The 19,815-nt window shown below is 45.1% G+C and overlaps 1 protein-coding gene across 5 annotated transcripts in view; it reads right to left on the bottom strand.

Moving 5' to 3' along the window:
• GADL1 (glutamate decarboxylase-like 1) overlaps nt 1-19,815 on the bottom strand; it is a 195,805-nt gene that overhangs the window by 92,575 nt on the left and 83,415 nt on the right. For all 5 annotated transcript variants that reach the window (XM_010835560.1, XM_010835559.1, XM_010835563.1 and 2 more), the window contains exon 12: nt 3,500-3,699. In XM_010835560.1, coding sequence (XP_010833862.1) covers nt 3,500-3,699 — 200 coding nt within the window. The remainder of the gene's footprint in view (nt 1-3,499; nt 3,700-19,815) is intronic.

Raw genomic sequence — 19,815 nt, 5'->3', positions numbered from 1 at the left:
TGGGAGGGATTGGGGGCAAGAGGAGAAGGGGACAACAGAGGATGAGATGGCTGGATGGCATCACAGACTTGATGGACATGAGTCTTGAGTGAACTCCGGGAGTTGGTGATGGACAGGGAGGCCTGGTGTGCTGCGATTCATGGGGTTGCAAAGAGTCGGACACGACTGAGCGACTGATCTGATCTGAGTTATCTTCCAACTTCTGAAGATGACATCTGTCAGAAAGAATTAAAACCTTCTAGGGATTGTTGAAAAAGGAGCACTCTCTCCTTTTGACCTTGAAGTTGAACCTGGGAGTCTACAGATCTGACCCCCTTGGGAACTACCTTCCTACAGGGGAGTAAACCCAACATGAAGGAGAGCAGATATGACTGATGGATGGAAATTAAGGCCTGGTGAACTTGCTTAAGCACTTAGAACAAGCCATTCCATGGTCATCACTACACTGACTTATAAGTTACATGAGCAAATAAATTAACTTTGTTTATAATACTTTGACGGTTTCTGTTGCTCACCACCAAGAGAGTCCTAATTTATGAAATATTTATAGATTTTTCAAACTACTTTTTAAACCCAAATCACCAGAAATGCTGACTTCTAACAGGCTTCTGAAAGTGCCAAGCCATCTCTTTTCCTGTCTTTATTTCCAAACCCTTTGGCCTGTAACCTTGCAGTTCTTCCTACCTCTTGATACTGACCTTGGCCATCTGATCTGCTCGGGCCACTGGAATGCTAATGGGCATGATGCGTGCTATCAGGAGTTTAAAGCAGGCTTGCCCTCTTGAGCTTCTGTCACCACCATCACAAGAAGAGGCTCTGGCTCAAGGAAGTTACAAGACGTGCCAGCAGCAGACCCAGGCCTCCCCCCACCCCCACAGCCACCGGAGAATGAGATGAAGCCACTCCCGCCAACTTGCAGACCTCTCAGAATAAAGAACTGTCGGTTTAAGATCCTGGGTCCTCACTATTTCCAAGGCAGGAATACAGACGCAGACACAGAATGGACACATGCAGACTCAGTGGGGAAGGAGGTGGGGCGGGATGAATCTGGAAGCAGCACTGATGTATATACACTGCTGCTGCTGCTGCTGCTAAGGTGCTTCAGTCATGTCTGACTCTGCGTGACCCCATAGATGGCAGCCCGGCAGGCTCCACCGTCCCTGGGATTCTCCAGGCAAGAACACTGGAGTGGGGTGCCATTTCCTTCTCCAATGCATGAAAGTGAAAGTGAAGTCACTAAGTCATGTCCAACTCTTAGTGACCCCATGGACTGCAGCCCATCAGGCTCCTCCGTCCATGGGATTTTCCAGGCAAGAGTACTGGAGTGGGGTGCCATCACCTTCTCCGGTATATACACTACCATACGTAAAATAGCTAGCTAGTGGGAAGCTGCTGTCTAGCACAGGGAGCTCAGCTTGGTGCTGTGATGATCTAGAGGCAGGGGATGGGGAGAGCAGAGGGAGGTCCACGAGGGCTGGGATATAGGTATACATATGGCTCCAAAATCCCTGCAGATGGTGACTGCAGCCATGAAAATAAAAGACGCTTACTCCTCGGAAGGAAAGTTATGACCAACCTAGATAGCATATTCAAAAGCAGAGACATTACTTTGCCAACAAAGGTCCGTCTAGTCAAGGCTATGGTTTTTCCAGTAGTCATGTATGGATGTGAGAGTTGGACTGCGAAGAAAGCTGAGCGCCAAAGAATTGATGCTTTTGAACTGTGGTGTTGGAGAAGACTCTTGAGAGTCCCTTGGACTGCAAGGAGATCCAACCAGTCCATTCTGAAGGAGATCAGCCCTGGGATTTCTTTGGAAGGAATGATGCTAAAGCTGATGCTCCAGACTTTGGCCACCTCATGTGAAGAGTTGACTCATTGGAAAAGGCTCTGATGCTGGGAGGGATTGGGGGCAGGAGGAGAAGGGGACGACAGAGGATGAGATGGCTGGATGGCATCACCGACTCAATGGACGTGAGTCTGAGTGAACTCCAGGAGATGGTGATGGACAGGGAGGCCTGGCGTGCTGCGATTCATGGGGTTGCAAAGAGTCGGACATGACTGAGTGACTGAACTGAACTGAATGGCTAATTCACCTCACTGTGCAGAAGAAAGTAACATAACCTTGTAAAGCAATTATATTCCAATTGGAAAAAAAAGATCCTGGGTTTTCAGACAGTCCTCACTCGTACTCAGAGCACCCTTGTCACACAGAGCGGCATGCAGAGCACCTGCAAGGAAGAGGAGGCTGATTAAATCTCAGGGAGACCCTGCAGGCTTTTGCCAGTGAAATATGAACAGGGAATGAAGAAGGAGAGGTTTTCCAAATCAGAGATCACAAACGCTGATGCTTCTGGTGACCAAGCAGGTAAGACAATAATTTTTAAAAAATAATTAAAACACAGCATGTGGCATTTGCCAGGCACTGTCCTGGGTGTTTTACAAATATCAGTTCACTGAATCCTCCTAACAGTTATCTGAGTTCGGCGTTGCTATCTTCAGGACCCTGGGATGGAACAGTACAGACAGTTTCAGCAGCTTGCCCAGGTCATGAAGCTTGTCAAGGGTGGCCCTCGCTTTCCCTGGCTCTTGGCCTCTCTGAACCACAATGAAACAGGCTTGACAAAACCTAGGGGGTGTGGGGGGCACCACTGTGTTCCGTGCCTTGTCACCATGTGGGACTGAGAGCGCGCTCATCTTCTCAAAGAAGCCAGGAATCTAGACTGTTTACAATTTCCCTCTTTAAAACTGTTTGGAATATTTGAATGCTCGATTTTTAAAACACTATCGAGGTTAACCCTATAGAGCTCAGGCTCAGCAAATCACAACTAGAGCCACACTTGGCCGTGGCCTGCCCTCCACCCACTGGTCTCAGCAGCAGAGCCCTCTCAGGTGACAAGCGCCCAGCACGCACACCTCAAGACCTTCTCTAGTGTCACTGCAAGTGGTTCAAAAGCTTTGTCCTTATGTTAGAAAAAGGCGAGCAACCAGGGAGCTGCCACATTCGCCTCTGCCTGTCTGTCCTTCTGTCAGCCCCACGTTCTCACAGGCCATATTTCGGGTCCTTGAAGTTACTGGGATCTCTCCCACACCCAGAGATTGGACCTGGGGCTCCCTCTGCCTGAAATCAGTCGTCTCTCCTTTCCTCACTGGGTCTTACCTGCATGTCACTTCCTCCAGGAAACCTCTGCCAGCAGCCCTCATGACCATACTAGGGAATGCACCTGAGTGCTTCTGGAGCATCGTATACCTCCCCTTACCAAGACGTAGGTGCACCTGTATTTTATCTGCTCTGCCGCCTGGATGTATCTCTCCCCAGGCTAGGATGCTGCAGAGCAGAGGGGAGAGCTGCTTTGTTCCCAACATCTACAATAGAGGGTGCTGAGAAAATGGTTATGACATGAAAGAAGGGATCCATATATGAGAGAACATGTACAGATCTTACAAACGTACTTTCAGTGAGCCTATCAGAAACCCACGGACACACAGACACAGCAAGTACCTAGATAAAGCAAGAGCGCGGTTAACTCTTTCCTCAAGGCCTAGCGTGCCCAGGGCCTTCCAGGCCAGCCAGAACTTGAATGCATCTGGTCTCCTGCTGCATTGGATGGATTTGTCACCTGTGTCATAGCTGACATCATAAAATTTATCCTGCTGGAAGAGGTAAGACGCGTTGGCCGAGTAGCATCTCTTGAGAAGGTCCTTTTGGGGGAAAAAATAGACAGAAAGACAACTTGTAATATTGTCCATTTTTCAAATACATTTGATTTCAAAAAAACACACCCCACCAATGAAACCTCGTATAATATTCTACTGCTTCGTGCCAAAGGCATTTGGTCTGGCTCTGTGACTGACCTGTGTCTGGAACACTTGGTGTGTATTAACTTTGAGACACAGACAACTCCTTGTATTTTCAAAAAAACCCAAAATCCTCACAGTTGAGAATGCTAAGTCCATCCTCACACTTGTATGGGTGAGTATTAAGAAACTTTAAACGACCATGTCATCATCTGTATGACATCAACATGGGCCAATTACTCCAGATGGGGAAAAAAAAAATCTATTTGTAACTCACTCAAGGTTCCACATTAGAAAAATACCCAACATACCATATATACTTTATACAATTTCACAGGCGAAAAAACTAGGCCTTGGGGACTTTGCTGGTGGTCTAGTGGCTAGGACTCCAGACTCCCAACGCAGGGGGCCTGGGTCTGATCCCTGGTCAGGGAACTAGATCCCACATACTGCAACTAAGAATTCCATGTCACAAGTAAGATCGAGGATCCCATGTGCCGCAACTGAGAGCCAGTGCAGCCAAAGAAATATAAATTAAACAAACAAGAAAAAACCTAGGCTTTAAAACCCCTTTTTTCAATTCATATCCATAATGAAAAGGCCAGAATCGACAGTTAACCCAGAGATTAAAAAAAAAAATCTGAGGAAAGAGCAATGGAAGAGTAAAAAAAAAGAACTGACTAAATAGCACCTACAGTTCCATAGGGTTTGGGGTTTGGTCTCACACTGGTTTTATCTGTAATCAAATTCAATAATTCAATTTATATTTATTGACTGGTTACTTCTCTTTACAATTTACCCTGAGTGACAATTTACCCCGTTTATTTCCATTCTACAGTCTTTACTTTGACCTCAAATTATTAGCATTTAAGCCCTGTTTCCTTCAAGTCATGTGGGATCTAAAACCCCAGGATTCCTAAGCCACCCCTCAGCCCCCACAATTCCCTGAGCATCTTCACTCCCAGGGAACACCTATTAGAACCTCTGCTTCCCCAGCATGGCCTTCCCTCGTGGCTCAGACGGTAAAGAGTCTGCCTACACTGTGGGAGATCGGGGTTCGATCCCTGGGTTGGGAAGATCCCCTGGAGAAGGAAATGGCAACCCACTCCAGTATTCTTGCCTGGAAAATCCCATGGACGGAGGAGCTTGGTTGGCTACTGTCCATGGGGTCGCGAAGTGTCAGACGCGACTGAGCGACTTCACTACCGCTATCACTATTCCCCAGCATAACAGACTATTCAGTGTCCCTCAACCACGAGATCATGCCCTATCTATGTCTTTGTTCACGCTGTTTGCTTGACCTTGTCTCTGCTTTAATATATTTGCACATGCGGAAGAATATACCCAGCATATTTATAAGCTGTAAAGTTTACTAACATCGAATGTGGCTTCCCTCTTTGGGTTCCATCTCAGGTTCTGCTTCCCTCCAGCATTTTTTACCTGCCCCTCCTGCTAGACCCCTTTCCTCCTCCCACCCTTGACTGCATTTGCTGGCTTTGGTTCTGAGTCACCCCTCCTCGGTGAGCAGCCCTCTATATTCTCTCCTCGAGAACCAAGCAGCTTCTCGACGGCAGGAATCATTTCCTGTCCATGTCCACACCCACGGGCTTAACACGGTATCGAGCACAAGACCCTCACTAAGCTGTTAGCTGAGGACACCGCTCCCCACATTCTGTCTCTCTTCCCCATCATCCTGACATATCATATGAACAGAATAAACACAGGCACAGGAACATCTTCCAGACTTTAACAATGCAGAACCACCAGCACTGACAGGAAGCCCTGGAGAAACTCCCCAGAGTCACAGAGATCCTAGTAAAAATGATTCCCTCCTAAAGAGGGAATATGCATTTTATATGTTTTTAGAGACTTTGTATTCATGCATTTAACAAACATTTAGAAACTTACTCATGATGAGTCGGGCATTGCACTTTACAGTGTGCATACCAATGTTTTCTAATAGTAAGGATTTGCAGTTTAGTGGGAGACTGATGTATAATTCAATGATTATTTTCAATATTTACTTCTAAGAATAAGCTTTCTTTTGTACACATTGTTATATTTAAAATAAAATGTTTTTCCATGAGAGAATGTATTTATTCCATGTACCCATCTGACTGATCAACAAGTATATAAAGAATAAAAAGAAAATTTCAAGGTATCATATTCCAAACGAAAGCACACATTTGCTGTTTCAATAACAATATTGGCCTGTGTGGACACTAATTTGGGTATTATTTGCACCAGAAAGTATGATTCAATACTATGCAAAAAAATGTATACTGACTATAGTCAAGAACTCCCAAGTCCCACTCATCCACTATCCAAAAGTAAACTGATTTTAAAATAACAAAGGAATGCTCATAAGCCTTCAGCCTGGCTCAAATGGGTAATATTGGTAGACATAGGAGAAGAGGAGATTGCTCCAAAGTGATCATTAAGGTAGAAAAATGTGTATTCTTTAATCTTTAGCTTAATTCTATCATCAATCTCTCAACTCTGATCATAGCTGCCACCGCCACATCTCCCTACTCTCAAAGGTCAGGAAATTTGGGTATTGTTTCCATAGCAACTACAGCCTGACCATATATTATGACATTAAAAGGCCACTGCAGCTTAAGGACAAAGCACACACACGCACACGCGTGCACACACACACACACACACACACACACACACATACACACTTGTACTTGCATCATGAGTACAAATTTACTTTCATCAACCATGAAAGATGCAAAAAAATCCCCAAAGCACATGAACACTGGACACATCCCGGGCAAGTTTCAGTGCCTGCTGCCAGTGATTGAAAGGGAGAGGAACCCATCCATCCTGGGAAGACGAATGGCATCACTGTCGGCAAAAGGAGGAGTGGAGAGCCAAGAAAGTATGTCGTAAGATGAGCGATTACCCTGCAGTCATGACACCGCTGATCTCGCTGCACTGAAAAATCCTCCTGCCTTGGGAAGGTTTCATGAACAACTAGAGGCTTGGGACTTCCTTTATTGAAAATAAATGAGAATTCTCCCCTCAAAGTCCCTGCTTTGCATTTTGGTTTCTGTCCTTGTACTAAAATGGATGAGATGTCTCCAGTTTTAAGACAGACATCAACCAAGACGATGTTCGGATCTCCAGAGAAAAACAGCACTTTAGAATAAGTGTGGTAAAAGTTAACGTTTTTGAAAATAATTAGTCACTGTTGTGCTATTAAAGAGAAGGACTGTGTTTGTCTTGCTCATCTTTATATTCTTAGCCCTGGCAAGACAATAAATACTCATTATCTAAATTTCAAACACAAATATTCAATGAGAATGCCAATTGTTCCATATTGTGATAGCATCTCAAACAGTTCTCAGGAATTAGGAGACCATGGGTTAGGACACGTACAGTGACAAGTGGAAGCAATGAAATCAGCAGCTGAAGCAGAAAGGAGAATGTTTATAGGCACGTATATTTTAAAATGCAGTCATATATCATACATCAGGCACAGCTGGATCCAGGACTAAACCAGGAATCTATCTGTTCTCTCTATTTTCTCACGTGTTGGCCTCACTCCTAAAGCAGAACATGGGGAGGAAGCCTCGGAATGGGGGCTCGCAGTAGGACCTGTGAGCCCAGAGGGAGGCTCTGTGTGGAGAGCCAGGAGATCAGAGAGGAGGCGGCCTTGGCCGGTGATGCTACCCCTGCAGAGAGAGACCAGTGACCTTCCAGCCTCAAGCTCTGTGTGAAGCCAGTGGGCCAGCGAGCGTGGGACATCGTTCCCAGCAGCCAGGCACCATTCGGGGCAAAGCAGAGGAAAACTGGAGGACGAATGACACAGTAAAGGGAGTGGACAAATGACAAGCCCACTACCAGAGTTCAGAAACCATAACTCTCCTTTCCACGAGCGCGTGACGGGCCTCAGTGGAGCTAACGTTTGCGGAGTCCTCATCGTGTGCCAGGTACTGTGTGTGGGTGAACTCGTAAATCTCATAACAGCTTGAAGAGGTTATTCCATTACGTTTTCAATGCCACTGCAGGTGTGTGAAAGCTGCAACCTGGCAAGGTTCAGCTAATGACATAAGATCATGTAGCTACTGAGTGGTACAGCTGGCTTTCAAACTGAGGCTGCTAGGATTCAGGATGCAAACTCTCTAACCCGTGACACGCTCCTCTCTCTACACTGGAGCTTAAATACATGCGGAGGAGAAAGAAAAGAAAGAAAGTGAAGTCATTTATTTGTGTCCGACTCTTTGCGAGCCCATGGACTGCAGCCCACCAGGCTCCTCCATCCATGGGATTTTCCAGGCAAGAGTGCTGGAGTGGGGTGCCATTTCCTTCTCCAGGGGATCTTCCCCACCCAGAGATCAAACCTGGGTCTCCCAGATTGTAGGCAGTCACTTCACCATCTGAGCCACCAGGGAAGTTATGTGGAGGAGAGGGCCCCATAAACATTCATGAAGAGCTTTTTGTTTGTTTGTTTTAACTGGAGTATAGTTGCTTACAGGCTTGTGTTAGTTTTTGCTGCACAGCAGAGTGAATCAGCTGTGTGTATACGTGTATCCTCTCGTCTTTGGATGTCCTTCCCGTTTTGGTCACCACAGAGCACTAAGTAGAGGGATAGGGAAGCTGGTGGGGTGAATTGGGAGACTGGGACAGGCATATGTACACCATTGACACCATGTATAAAATAGACAGCCAATGAGAGCCCACTGTACAGCTCAGGGAACTCATGAAGAATTCCCGAACACGACAGTAGGGAACACACTGCACTAGAGGTCAAAGCCATTCACATCCTGTTTCCGACTCTTGCCTTGTTCCTGTGTATGTGACTTCTGGTCAGTAAGACCAGTCTCTAAAGCACTTTGAGATTCTTCTAAATATGTGTGACTGGCCATACTTAATCTATCACATGGTCATACTTAATCACTGAAAATACATCCTGAGTCATGAGTCTACATCCTGAGTGATATTTTCATTGTCAAAGTTAGCTGAGCTCTCTTTGATTTCCACAGGCCAGACAAGATTCTGCAAGCTCCTTTCCAGGAGCAGTGACTACCCAGAACTACTTGAAGTCTCCACTTCCAGCAAACATGTTTTTCAACTTAATCAAATCCCTAAAAATTCTTCCCATATGGCTTCTCACATAGTCTGTCCCATATCACCCTTATTTACATACAAGAAATTGCCTAAATGCTTTAGGAAATGAGTCTATTAATCACCTCCGTACTAATTAATTCATTCCATATTGAGGTATTGAGAACTTTTATACAACAAGCACTATGATGCTGGGAGCCTAGAGACATAACCCCATGGAGGGACTAAGCATCTAGGCTCAAACTTGGTGATTGAATGTGCAAAACTAAATTTAGACTGTGAGTAACAGGAAGGCTTAGTTGTGGTCTAGAATACAAAACTGAATTTTTAAAATGATCATAGCTTCTGATGTTTCTTTCTGTATTTATTGAGGAAACATTTTGAGAGCTGGACTATCTGCCAAAAGCTGTGCTAGGCACTGTGGCTGGAACGGAAAATGAGAACATCACTATCCTTAAGAAGTTGAAGGTGGAGACGGGATGAGAAAAATAGGCAGTTACAGTACAGAGCAAGATTAGGGGGAAAAACAAGGTCTAACAAGCAAGAAGGAAGCTCATCGTTCACCAACTTAGAGGCATTATATGGGGATCTTCAGAAGCAGAAATGTGTCACCTAAGAGCTGAAGGATGAGGAACAAGTGAGTAAGAGAAGGAATTAATTCAGTAAGAGCAGGGCTAATTAATGAGGTCACACAGAGAGAGGAAGAAAGAGAAGCCAAGACACTGAGGATCTCAAACGCCACGGGGAAAGTGACTGGCTGTGGAGTTCTCAGCAGCTCCTAGAGCTGTTACCGTTATTACTGATCTGATAGAATAATATGAGAATCAGCACATGAAGATCCCACTTTGGGTTTTGTACCTTGGTGTCAGAGCTCAGAGCGAGTCACTTAAGCAGTTTGGGCTCCATTTTCCTCCTTGGTTTGGGCTTCCCTGATAGCTCAGTTGGTAAAGAATCCACTTGCAATGCAGGAAACCCCAGTTCTATCCCTGGGTCAGGAAGATCCACTGGAGAAGGCATAGGCTACCCACTCCAGTATTCCTGGGCTTCCCTGGTAGCTCAGCTGGTAAAGAATCCACCCACAATGCAGGAGACCTGGGTTCAATCCCTGGGTTGGGAAGATCCCCCAGAGAAGGGAAAGGCTACCCACTCCAGTATTCTGGCCTGGAGAATTCCATGGACTGTAGAGTCCATGGGGTCACAAAGAGTTGAGCACAAGTAAGTGACTTTCACTTTCCTCCTTGATTAATGGAGAGAATGATTCTCACTCTCCCCTCCGTCCCGGAACAGGATGAAAGTCTAGGGAAACGGTGTTACTGGGAACACTCAGTCTGTGGCCAGCACCCTCCCCGCTGCTCCCTTTCGCATGCATATACTCGTATCCTCGACCCTAAGCAGACATTCCCACCATTCTTTGATTTATGCTCTCCCCAGGCAAGATGCTGAAAAGGATGATGCCAGCTCTAGACTAACTCACTGTTTATGAAATGAACCTGTTACACCTCCCAGCCACTCACCCTTTGTAACAGGATGTATCTGCCAGTAACTCTATAGGAGTAGACTAAGTTGATAGAATACAGTAAAGCTATTATAAGACATCTTAGAGCAATAGGAAGACTTATCCATGGTCTTCATTCTCCAAGCAGAAGTAAGCCTGACCTTGCTTAGCTATCATGATGATGGCTGTCTTAGATGATGTGGGTCTTTACAGTCCCAGTGTAGTTAGAATGGAAGCCACAACAAGTACAGTCCAGGGTGAGAGTGGGCACGGGCACGCACCAGGGGGACTGAGGGCCAGGAGCCATCACCTTATTAGGGGAAGCACACTGAAACCGCCCACCCTGGCCAGGCACCGTAGTAACCATTTGCATGAGTTGTTTTATGACGGAGGTCCTGGTAAAGGAACCTATAAGCCTCCACCAACTGGAAGAGCTCGCAAAAGGTCAAAATGAAACACCACATGTCCAACCACCTCCTAGAATCCTTCTCTCTGGCATTCATCTTGGCTGAACAAGGCGTGCACCACCAGGAAAGACTCTTGAGTCAGAATGACTGGCTAAAGACAACCCGGAAATTAATGCCATCACCATTAAAACTGGAGACTGCGAGCCATGAGACAGAGCAGTTCTCCTGGGTTCCCTTATCCTCCTGTTCTCCACCCTGGTGCCCTTTCCCAATAAAATCTCTTGCTTTGTCAGCACATGTGTCTCCTCGGACAATTCATTTCCGAGTGTTAGACAAGAGCCCAGTTTTGGGCCCTGGAAGGGGTCCTCCTTCCTGCAACAACCTGGCCAAGTGGAGCTGGTCTGGGGGTCTTTGGTTTCCTTAGGCAGAGGGGGGACAATGGATGTGCTGATTGACTGCTGAGGGGTAGGCTGGGGAGGAGGGAAGAAAGCAAGCCAATGACAACAATATCAGTGTAATTTTTCATGAAAGGAAGTAGATCAAACTGAATCATGGACAAGGTGGCTGTATTAGGCAGGGCCATGAAGAGTCTGGAAAGAAAGGAGAAGAAAGAGAAAAGAAAGAAGGAAGGGTAAGAAAATGCTCAAAGTTTATCTCTTTGGGGATTTCTTAAGTCTTTCCTTCTTTTGTTCTCCTTTCTTTTCTTTCTGACTTTCAGATGCAAATGGAACATTTTACGAACCCTTAGAAGGGAGAAGGAGAGGGTGGGATGATTTGGGAGAATGGCATTGAAATACGTATAATATCATATATGAAACGAGTCGCCAGTCCAGGTTCGATGCACGATACTGGATGCTTGGGGCTGGTGCACTGGGACGACCCAGAGGGATGGTATGGGGAGGGAGGAGGGAGGAGGGTCCAGGATGGGGAACACATGTATACCTGTGGCGGATTCATTTCGATATTTGGCAAAACCAATACAATATTGTAAAGTTTAAAAATAAAATAAAATTTAAAAAAAAAGAAAGAAAGAAAGGAGAGTTGGTTATCAGAACCACTTGGAGCAACAAAAACCTGTGCCTTCAGTCTTCCCTATACTCCTGTCTCTGTCTGTGAAACTTCCACCCGATTTCCTAGCCCCATGCAGTCACTGATGATGGTGGCTTGTGTGCTTCATACGCTGCTCAGCTGTGTTGTAAGATCCGCCCACTTACTGGCAATCTGCTTCAAACGGTAACCAGCCAGGCCTCCACTTCCGGGACCTGCACTCACCGTATGTCTATGTCATGCCCCGCACACAGATGTGTCCATCTGTCCGACAGACACCTCAGAGCAGGTGTCCTCTCATTCCTGAATTCTTTACACAGACACTCTTCATTTTCCATTAATCCCTCTTTTGGGGATTTATTTAATTCATTTTCTTCCTGCTGTAGTTTTTCTATTCTCAGTTACAGTAGAAAATTATTAAGTCATCTCATGTCACCTCCTTGGAGAAGGAAATGGCAACCCACTCCAGTGTTCTTGCCTGGAGAATCCCAGGGATGGAGGAGCCTGATGGGCTGCCGTCTACGGGGTTGCACAGAGTTGGACGTGACTGAAGCGACTTAGCAGCAGCAGCAGCATTGCACCTCCAAGTTGAGAAAATCTGTTTTTGATGAATGGCCACAGTTTCTCCCTCAACTCATCACCACATCTGCGTTCTCATCTGCCTTCTCCTCTGCCATCTGCACAGCTGGGTCAGTCACTGACCGCTTCAGTTTCTGCGGAAGGCTTCCATCCTCTTATAAGAGGCTTCAGCGACCAGCGAGGAGCTGTTTTCTGACAGGTTGATTCTGTGTGCTATTCCATTCCCTCTGAGCATGTCCCTTGCTCTGGTGTCACCTACACATCCAGCCTCTGCCCACATCTTCAGTCAATTCTCCAGTTTTTCCTCCTCCCCTCCCCCTCATCACCTGTATATTCTAGATGTTAGGGTTAGAAGTGTGCTCATATTTACGGGGTTGTGCTTCAGATTCTGAAGAGCTGGGGGATGGATACCTGGCTCTCTGTTGCCATGTGGTGCTTTCCTGCCATTTTCTCATCTCCTTTCGTAAAGTTCACATCAGCCTCTGTTGTCCCAAAATACAGCTGCGCTGTTACCCCTCTTTGCAGACCTGCTTGATGGACAGCCTGATTCAAGCTGTTTCCAGAAAGTTTCTGGGTACTGTGAGACGGGCTTTTTCATAAAAATGTAATATCCTCTCCTTTTACATTCAGTTCATGCATATAACACATTTAACCACACAGTGCTCTGTGAAGGAATTGATATATTCCTTGAGGAAACATCATTTCATCCATGAGGATCCAACTTCCATGATACATACTTGCTTTGTCTTCCTCTTTGGGGCAGAGATTGTTTTTTTTCCCCACAATTCCTAAGCTGCTTTTGAACAGTTGAGTTCCAACTCTCCTTCCTGTAATGCATTTGACATAGTTTTCAAAATTATCACTTTTCCACTGTACTTCTCGAAGTTATGAAACAGATCCTACAACTCTGTGCCCCAGTTCAAGGTGGAAGGGGAAGAAAGCACACATCACCCCCATATTTTCTTCTGAAATGTAAATCGTCCTTAAATACCCCTGAACTAAGGGTTAGACTCAGCAGATTCTGAAATGAGGAGGCTGAGCTAAAAGACATTTTTAAGAAATGCAAACTTAATACTTTAAAGCAGTGGTGGTGCCTATGGGGAGCGGAAAGTCAGGCTCAGTGTCTCAAAGAACCTGTGACGGCTTCTATAAACAGACAAGAACATTTGATAGGGTGGAGTTCACTTGGCAATACCTCTGCATGCCCCACACACATTTAAAAATAGTTCAACAGGGCCTCTCTCTTAGGACAGATGGAAACTTTGTGATCTTCCCCGGGCAGCTATCAACATACCTTCTCTTAAAGATAATCTAAAACACTGTTTTTCAAACTCTGATTATAACCCACAGTTAAGAAATTCGTTTTAAATAGTGATAGCATCCACTCTAAACTACAAGAAACGGAAACAAAAGTGTTCTGATAGAGTGGCCATCACTTCTACATGAAATGCATACTGATATTTTCTATTTCATTTTATTGCCACTGTTCATTAAAAAAGAAAATAAAACCCTGACATGACTTACAATTGACCATATAACTCAAGATTAATTAGTATGGTGGTTCTTAATCCAAGTTAACATTAGAATTATCTGATGAGATTTTTTTAAAAAAATAGCAATTCAGGGTCCTTTACTCCAGACCAAAAAATCAGAATCTTTGATGTGGGATAATTTTTTTTTAAGTTCCACAGGTAACCCCACTGTGCAGCCAGGACTGCAAACCACTGCTCTGAGGGATCTTGACCTTCTGTTGAAAAATTCTGATCTAGAAACTTAAGTAGGCGTTACATTTATGTTGAATCCAGGAAACTCTTAAGTGCTGAGTTTTCACCAGAGCACATAAACCAGAGTGATTATCTGCCTTCTTTTTGTGCTGTGAAGGCCAATCATCAAAGTTTTATTTGTGTGTGAGTACAAGTGAAGAGTGATTTTCATCCATGAACCTAAATAAAGAACATTATGGGCTCAATATGAATAATGCTGGAGTCTTTGCTGGTGGGGAAAATGCTCTGAGCTATGAAAAAAATGACCAAGGATTTGGCGTGGATGTGAAGTGCAAAGTAAATAAATAAATAAATAACCTTAATCTATTAACAGAGATCAAACTGGCAACATCAATTGGATCATAGAAAAAGCAAGAGAGTTCCAGAAAAACATCTAATTCTGCTTTATTGACTATGCCAAAGCCTTTGACTGTGTGGATCACAATAAACTGTGGAAAATTCTTAAAGAGATGGGAATGCCAGACCACCTCACCTGTCTCCTGAGAAATCTGTATGCAGGTCAAGAAGCAATAGTTAGAACTGGACATGGAACAACAGACTGGTTCCAAATCAGGGAAAGGAATACATCAAGGCTATATATTGTCACCCTGCTTATTTAACTTCTATGCAGAGTACATCACGAGAAATGCTGGGCTGGAAGAAGCACAAGCTGGAATCAAGATTGCCAGGAGAAATATCAATAACCTCAGATATGCAGATGACACCACTCTTATGGCAGAAAGCAAAGAAGAACTAAAGAGCCTCTTGATGAAAGTGAAAGAGGAGAGTGAAAAAGTTGGCTTAAAGCTCAACATTCAGAAAACGAAGATCATGGCATCCAGTCCCATCACTTCATGGCAAACAGATAGGGAAACAGTGGAAACAGTGGCTGACTTTATTTTTCTGGGTTCCAAAATCACTGCAGATGGTGATTGCAGCTATGAAATTAAAAGAAACTTGCTCCTTGGAAGAAAAGTTATGACAAACCTAGATAGCATATCAAAAAGCAGAGACATTACTTAGCTGACAAAGGTCCGTCTAGTCAAAGCTATGGTTTTTCCAGTAGTCATGTATGGATATAAGAGTTGGACCATAAAGAATGCTGAGCACCAAAGAATTGATGCTTTTGAGCTGCGGTGTTGGAGAAGACTCTGGAGAGTCCCTTGGACTGCAAGGAGATCCAACCAGTCCATTCTAAAGGAAATCAGTCCTGAATATTCATTTGAAGGACTGATGCTGAAACTGAAGCTCAAAAACTTTGGCCACCTGATGTGAAGAACTGACTCATTGGAAAAGACCTTGATGTTGGGAAAGCTTGAAGATGGGAGAAGAAGGGGACGACAGAGGATGAGATGGTTGGATGGCATTACTGACTCGATGGACATGAGTTTGAGTAAGCTATGGGAGTTGGTGATGGACAGGGAAGCCTGGCGTGCTGCAGCCCCTGGGGTCACAAAGAGTCAGACGTGACTGAATGACTGAACTGACTGAACTAATCTATTAGATTTTTTGATTTGCTAGGTGTTTGTGATTGGGACAAAGACTCATTTGTTTTTGGAATCTTAATCGTATCCACATGGATATGAGTAAACCTCATTCATTCAACCCAATGGGAGGAAATGAGAGCTTGCATTAGTTCCATCACCGACTTTCTAGATTCTATCTGATATAACCAACCTTCTTTGTTGCAAAAGGGATTTAAGGAAGCTCACAAAAGTACAGTATGGTGAATTAGAAGAGCAAAGGAGGAAGGGGAGGCAAGATAGCAGGGCAGGTAGGAGAGATGAGGGAGGTGAGGTGGTGGGGTGGGAGGGGAAGGGGGAGAAGCCAATGTGGATGAAACATGATGAAACGTGAAGTGACGTCTGTGCCAAAAGGAGGGTGAAAGGGGACAGGCTATTTGCCAAGCTCTTGGCACACCTGGTCCCACGGACACAGCCAAAGCATCCAGGCAACTAAGTGCTGAGTCTTCACTGTGAACTGTCAGCTGCATCATGCTGCCCCATCACCTCACTCCTCGCGCATCTGTAATTCCAAGATGATGACACTGTGCCGCATCCCACCTATTGGGGATGGGTGTTCGTGGCACAGTGTTGAAATGAATGTCTGGAAGAAAACATTTATTAATTCAGAACATATTCCTTTAGTCTAGATGGTTAGTTAATTCTCTCCAAGATGGGTAGACAGACAGACATGGAAATGAGGTCTTTCAAACTGGACAAAAAAGACCCTGAAAGAGTGCTGCCTTGGACGGAGGCCAGGAGAGCCATTCCACATCAGAATGCAACAGGGAACAAGCCGGACTGTGTCTCCAGCTTATCACGATGCTGCTCACAGGGGCGGGTCCAGCAGCAAGACTGCCGGCCTGTACTTCTGAGGCCTGAGCATCGCTGAGAGGCCTGGCCTCCAAGGCCGAGAGCACAGGTGAGGGATCGATTTTGTGCAGGGAATGCTACCCAGGAGGGCCATTTCTGAAACACTGCTCCCTGCTCGTTTTCGTACAAACCCCATGAAAGGGTTGGTTGATATTACCATAACCACGGGCAATCCTACAGAAACCTAGCCTAAGTAACAGTTTAAAATGAGCCAGGAAGCACTTGGTAAAAATCTCTGAATAGATCCTAGAATTTGGGGAACAAAAGTATATTTTCCCAGACTCATGGTAAAATATAGAGATGTGCTAAAAAGGCAAAGAATGTTCCCACTATCCACATGGACACTTGTCCACGTGGGAGAACCTGTGCCCTCATTGTGGACGAGCAAGGGAACGAGAAATGGCACTCACGGGGTGCCCACCGCATGGCTGGCAGTGCACTGTGCACTTCCGCACCTTCTCTCATTCAAGGTCAAGGTATTTCTTCAAAATGGGAAATGTCTCCACTTAACAGATAAAATAATGAAAGATCAGAGAAGTTAAGCGACTGGTCAAAGTCACATAGTGAAGAACAGAGGGAGAATTTGAACATAAGTCTTGCCAGGCATCAAGGGCCCTACGTGGATGTACCCCCTGATAAACTGTATTTAATGCCAGAGTTCCCTAGTCAAACTGTGGTCCCGGAGCATGGGGAAGACAACGCCCTCTCCTCTGGAGGTTCTAAATCAGGGATGGGCAAACAATTTCTGTAAATGGCCAGATAGAAATATTTTCAGCTTCATACAGTATTTGAGAGGCTTCCCAGGTGGCACTCGTGGTTACGAACCCACATGCCAATACGGGGGACGCAAGAGATGTGGGTTCAGTTCCTGGGTCAGGAAGAGCCCCTGGAGGAGGAAATGGCAACCCACTCCAGTATTCTCACCTGGAGCCTCCATGGACAGAGGGGCCTGCCAGGCTACAGTCCATGGGGTCGCAAAGAGTCGGACACGACTGAGTGACTGAGCGTACATAAGCCATGTACTTGCTGTCACAGCTACTTAGCTCTGGGACGATAGCCTGAGAATAGCCTACGTGACACATAAATGATCAGACCACACTGGACTGTTCAGAACATAAATCTGAGAATAACTGGGGTGAAGATGTCACCCTGATTCCTAGCCTGTATCCTCAAGCCCTCAAGCCCCCTCTGTTCAGAACCCTCTAGGAAGGTCCTGTGGGCTGATCAGTCCTGTGCCCAGAACCACAGGAACTTCAAATGAACCACAGCTGTATTTTTCTTCTTCCAGTCTCTCAAAATCCATGAACTGGTACAATGATAAAGGATAGCATGTCTTTACTTTTTTCTATTTGGGGGGCGGGGTACGCTGCAGAGCATGTGGGATCTTAGTTCCCCAACCAGGGATCAAATCCACGTCCTCTACGTTGGAAGCACGGAGTCTTAACCACTGGATCACCCGGGAAGCCTCCAGTATTCCTTTTCTACGATTTCTGCAGCCTGGCACCAAGGAATGACAATTTTTTTGTCCTAAATAATTATGAGAAATGCCCTGAATGGAAGTGACGCCCTGCCTCAAGAATGCCTAAAGCAAGGGTGGCTTTGGGGGACATCCCCAGGTGGGGACAGTTAATCCCCACAGGTTCCCACCACTTCACTGGTAAACTCTATAGCCAATATCAGACTCTACAGTACATTGAAGATTGCCGGCTTCATAAAGTTTACCTCAGCACTCATCACCAGTGAATCGATCCCCAATCACAACCTTTTTAAATTAAGGAGACACATAAAGAACTTCACTCCCCTGGAGATTTTCCTCTTGGCTTTCAACTGAAGCCTTTAAGTGAAGGGCAGCCTATAGCTCTCACAGTGGGAAAATACAATCTGTTCAAGTGACTAACCTTCTAATCCTTGCTGCTGCTACCTTGCTGGTAGAAAACAATCTTTTTCCTATTATATATAAATTCCTGATTCTCAGTAGCTCAGAAAAAAGCTATGTATTTCATTGCATTTCACTGCATCTCTGGCAAGCTGGATATTGAAATGGCACGAAGATGCTGACAGTCCTTTAAATGAATGCATTGGTATTTCCGTGACTGGTGACTGGGTGTCAAGGGTTTAATCCACACTATGGTGCTGTCTAAAACTGGTAATAAAACAGAGGAATAATACAGCAAGATAAGATCCAAAGGACATATAATAGTGACATGCGCTGCTCCGTGACAAGGGCATAATGAAACATACGTGGGAGAGACTCGCTTTATAAAAAAGAAGCCGTGAACTTCTTTCTGACAACTGCTGTGAGCTAGAAACGGGCAAGATGCAATCCATCTTCCTGTTCCACTTCTGTTTTTGGACCAGGTTTAAAACTCAGCAATCCATTAGTAAGCTGTCACAGCAAGAGATGGAAGATGTTTATAGCTCACAATCCAGGCTCTTTGCCCAGTTGCCAGCGACCCCTTACTCTCCTTCTCTCCCACAGGGACCGTATCACCTTCCCCCAGCCCATCCCCCTGGTCCCAGCTGACTGGACCAGAGGAGGAGAAGACAAGCTATTTGGAACAAATACTGCGAAATCCTAATTTAACTTGTGCTGGTGTCTTGGGTAAAGATGTAAACATCATCCTGTGAAGTGCCAGCTTTTACCTGTCACATCAACCAAAAAACAAAATTGTTACGAATTTCAAAACGATATTACTTTGGATGGGCAAAAATGACACCACTTTTCTTTTGCTGAAAACATTTCTGATTTGGAGCTCTGTTTCTTTCTAATGCAAAATATTGAATCAGGTCATTTCCAGAAAAATTCCAAACTCAGATTGAGTGATGTCTTGGACCATATACAGACATAAAATATGGGTGACTGAGATTCTTCCTCTGAGTTTTCTTTCTTTTCCTCTTAGTTTGATATCGTTGGGGTATTCACAGATGCCACTGAGGAGGGTTGCCAGATAAAATACAAAGCCATCTATCGAATTTGAATTACATATGTTTCCTATAAACTCATAAAACTCAAAAATTTTAGTAAAGGTATTATCCATGCAATACTTAGGAAATATTTTTACTAAAATATTATATGGGATTTCCCTGGTAGCCCAGTGGTTAAGAATGTGCCTTGCCATGCAGGGGACATAGGTCCAGTCCCTGATGGGGGAACTAAGACACCAAATGCCGGGAAGCAATGAAGGGTGCGTGCCACGACTGGAGACTCCGTGCGCCACAGTGAAGATCCATGCGCCGCAAACAAGACCCAGTGCAGCCAAACGAGTAAGTAAAATATT

The sequence above is a fragment of the Bison bison genome, unplaced genomic scaffold (genome assembly GCF_000754665.1).
Source record: "Bison bison bison isolate TAMUID 2011002044 unplaced genomic scaffold, Bison_UMD1.0 scf7180017864043, whole genome shotgun sequence".
In the NCBI taxonomy this organism is placed as follows: domain Eukaryota; kingdom Metazoa; phylum Chordata; class Mammalia; order Artiodactyla; family Bovidae; genus Bison; species Bison bison.
This window is presented reverse-complemented; position numbering and strand designations above follow the sequence as displayed.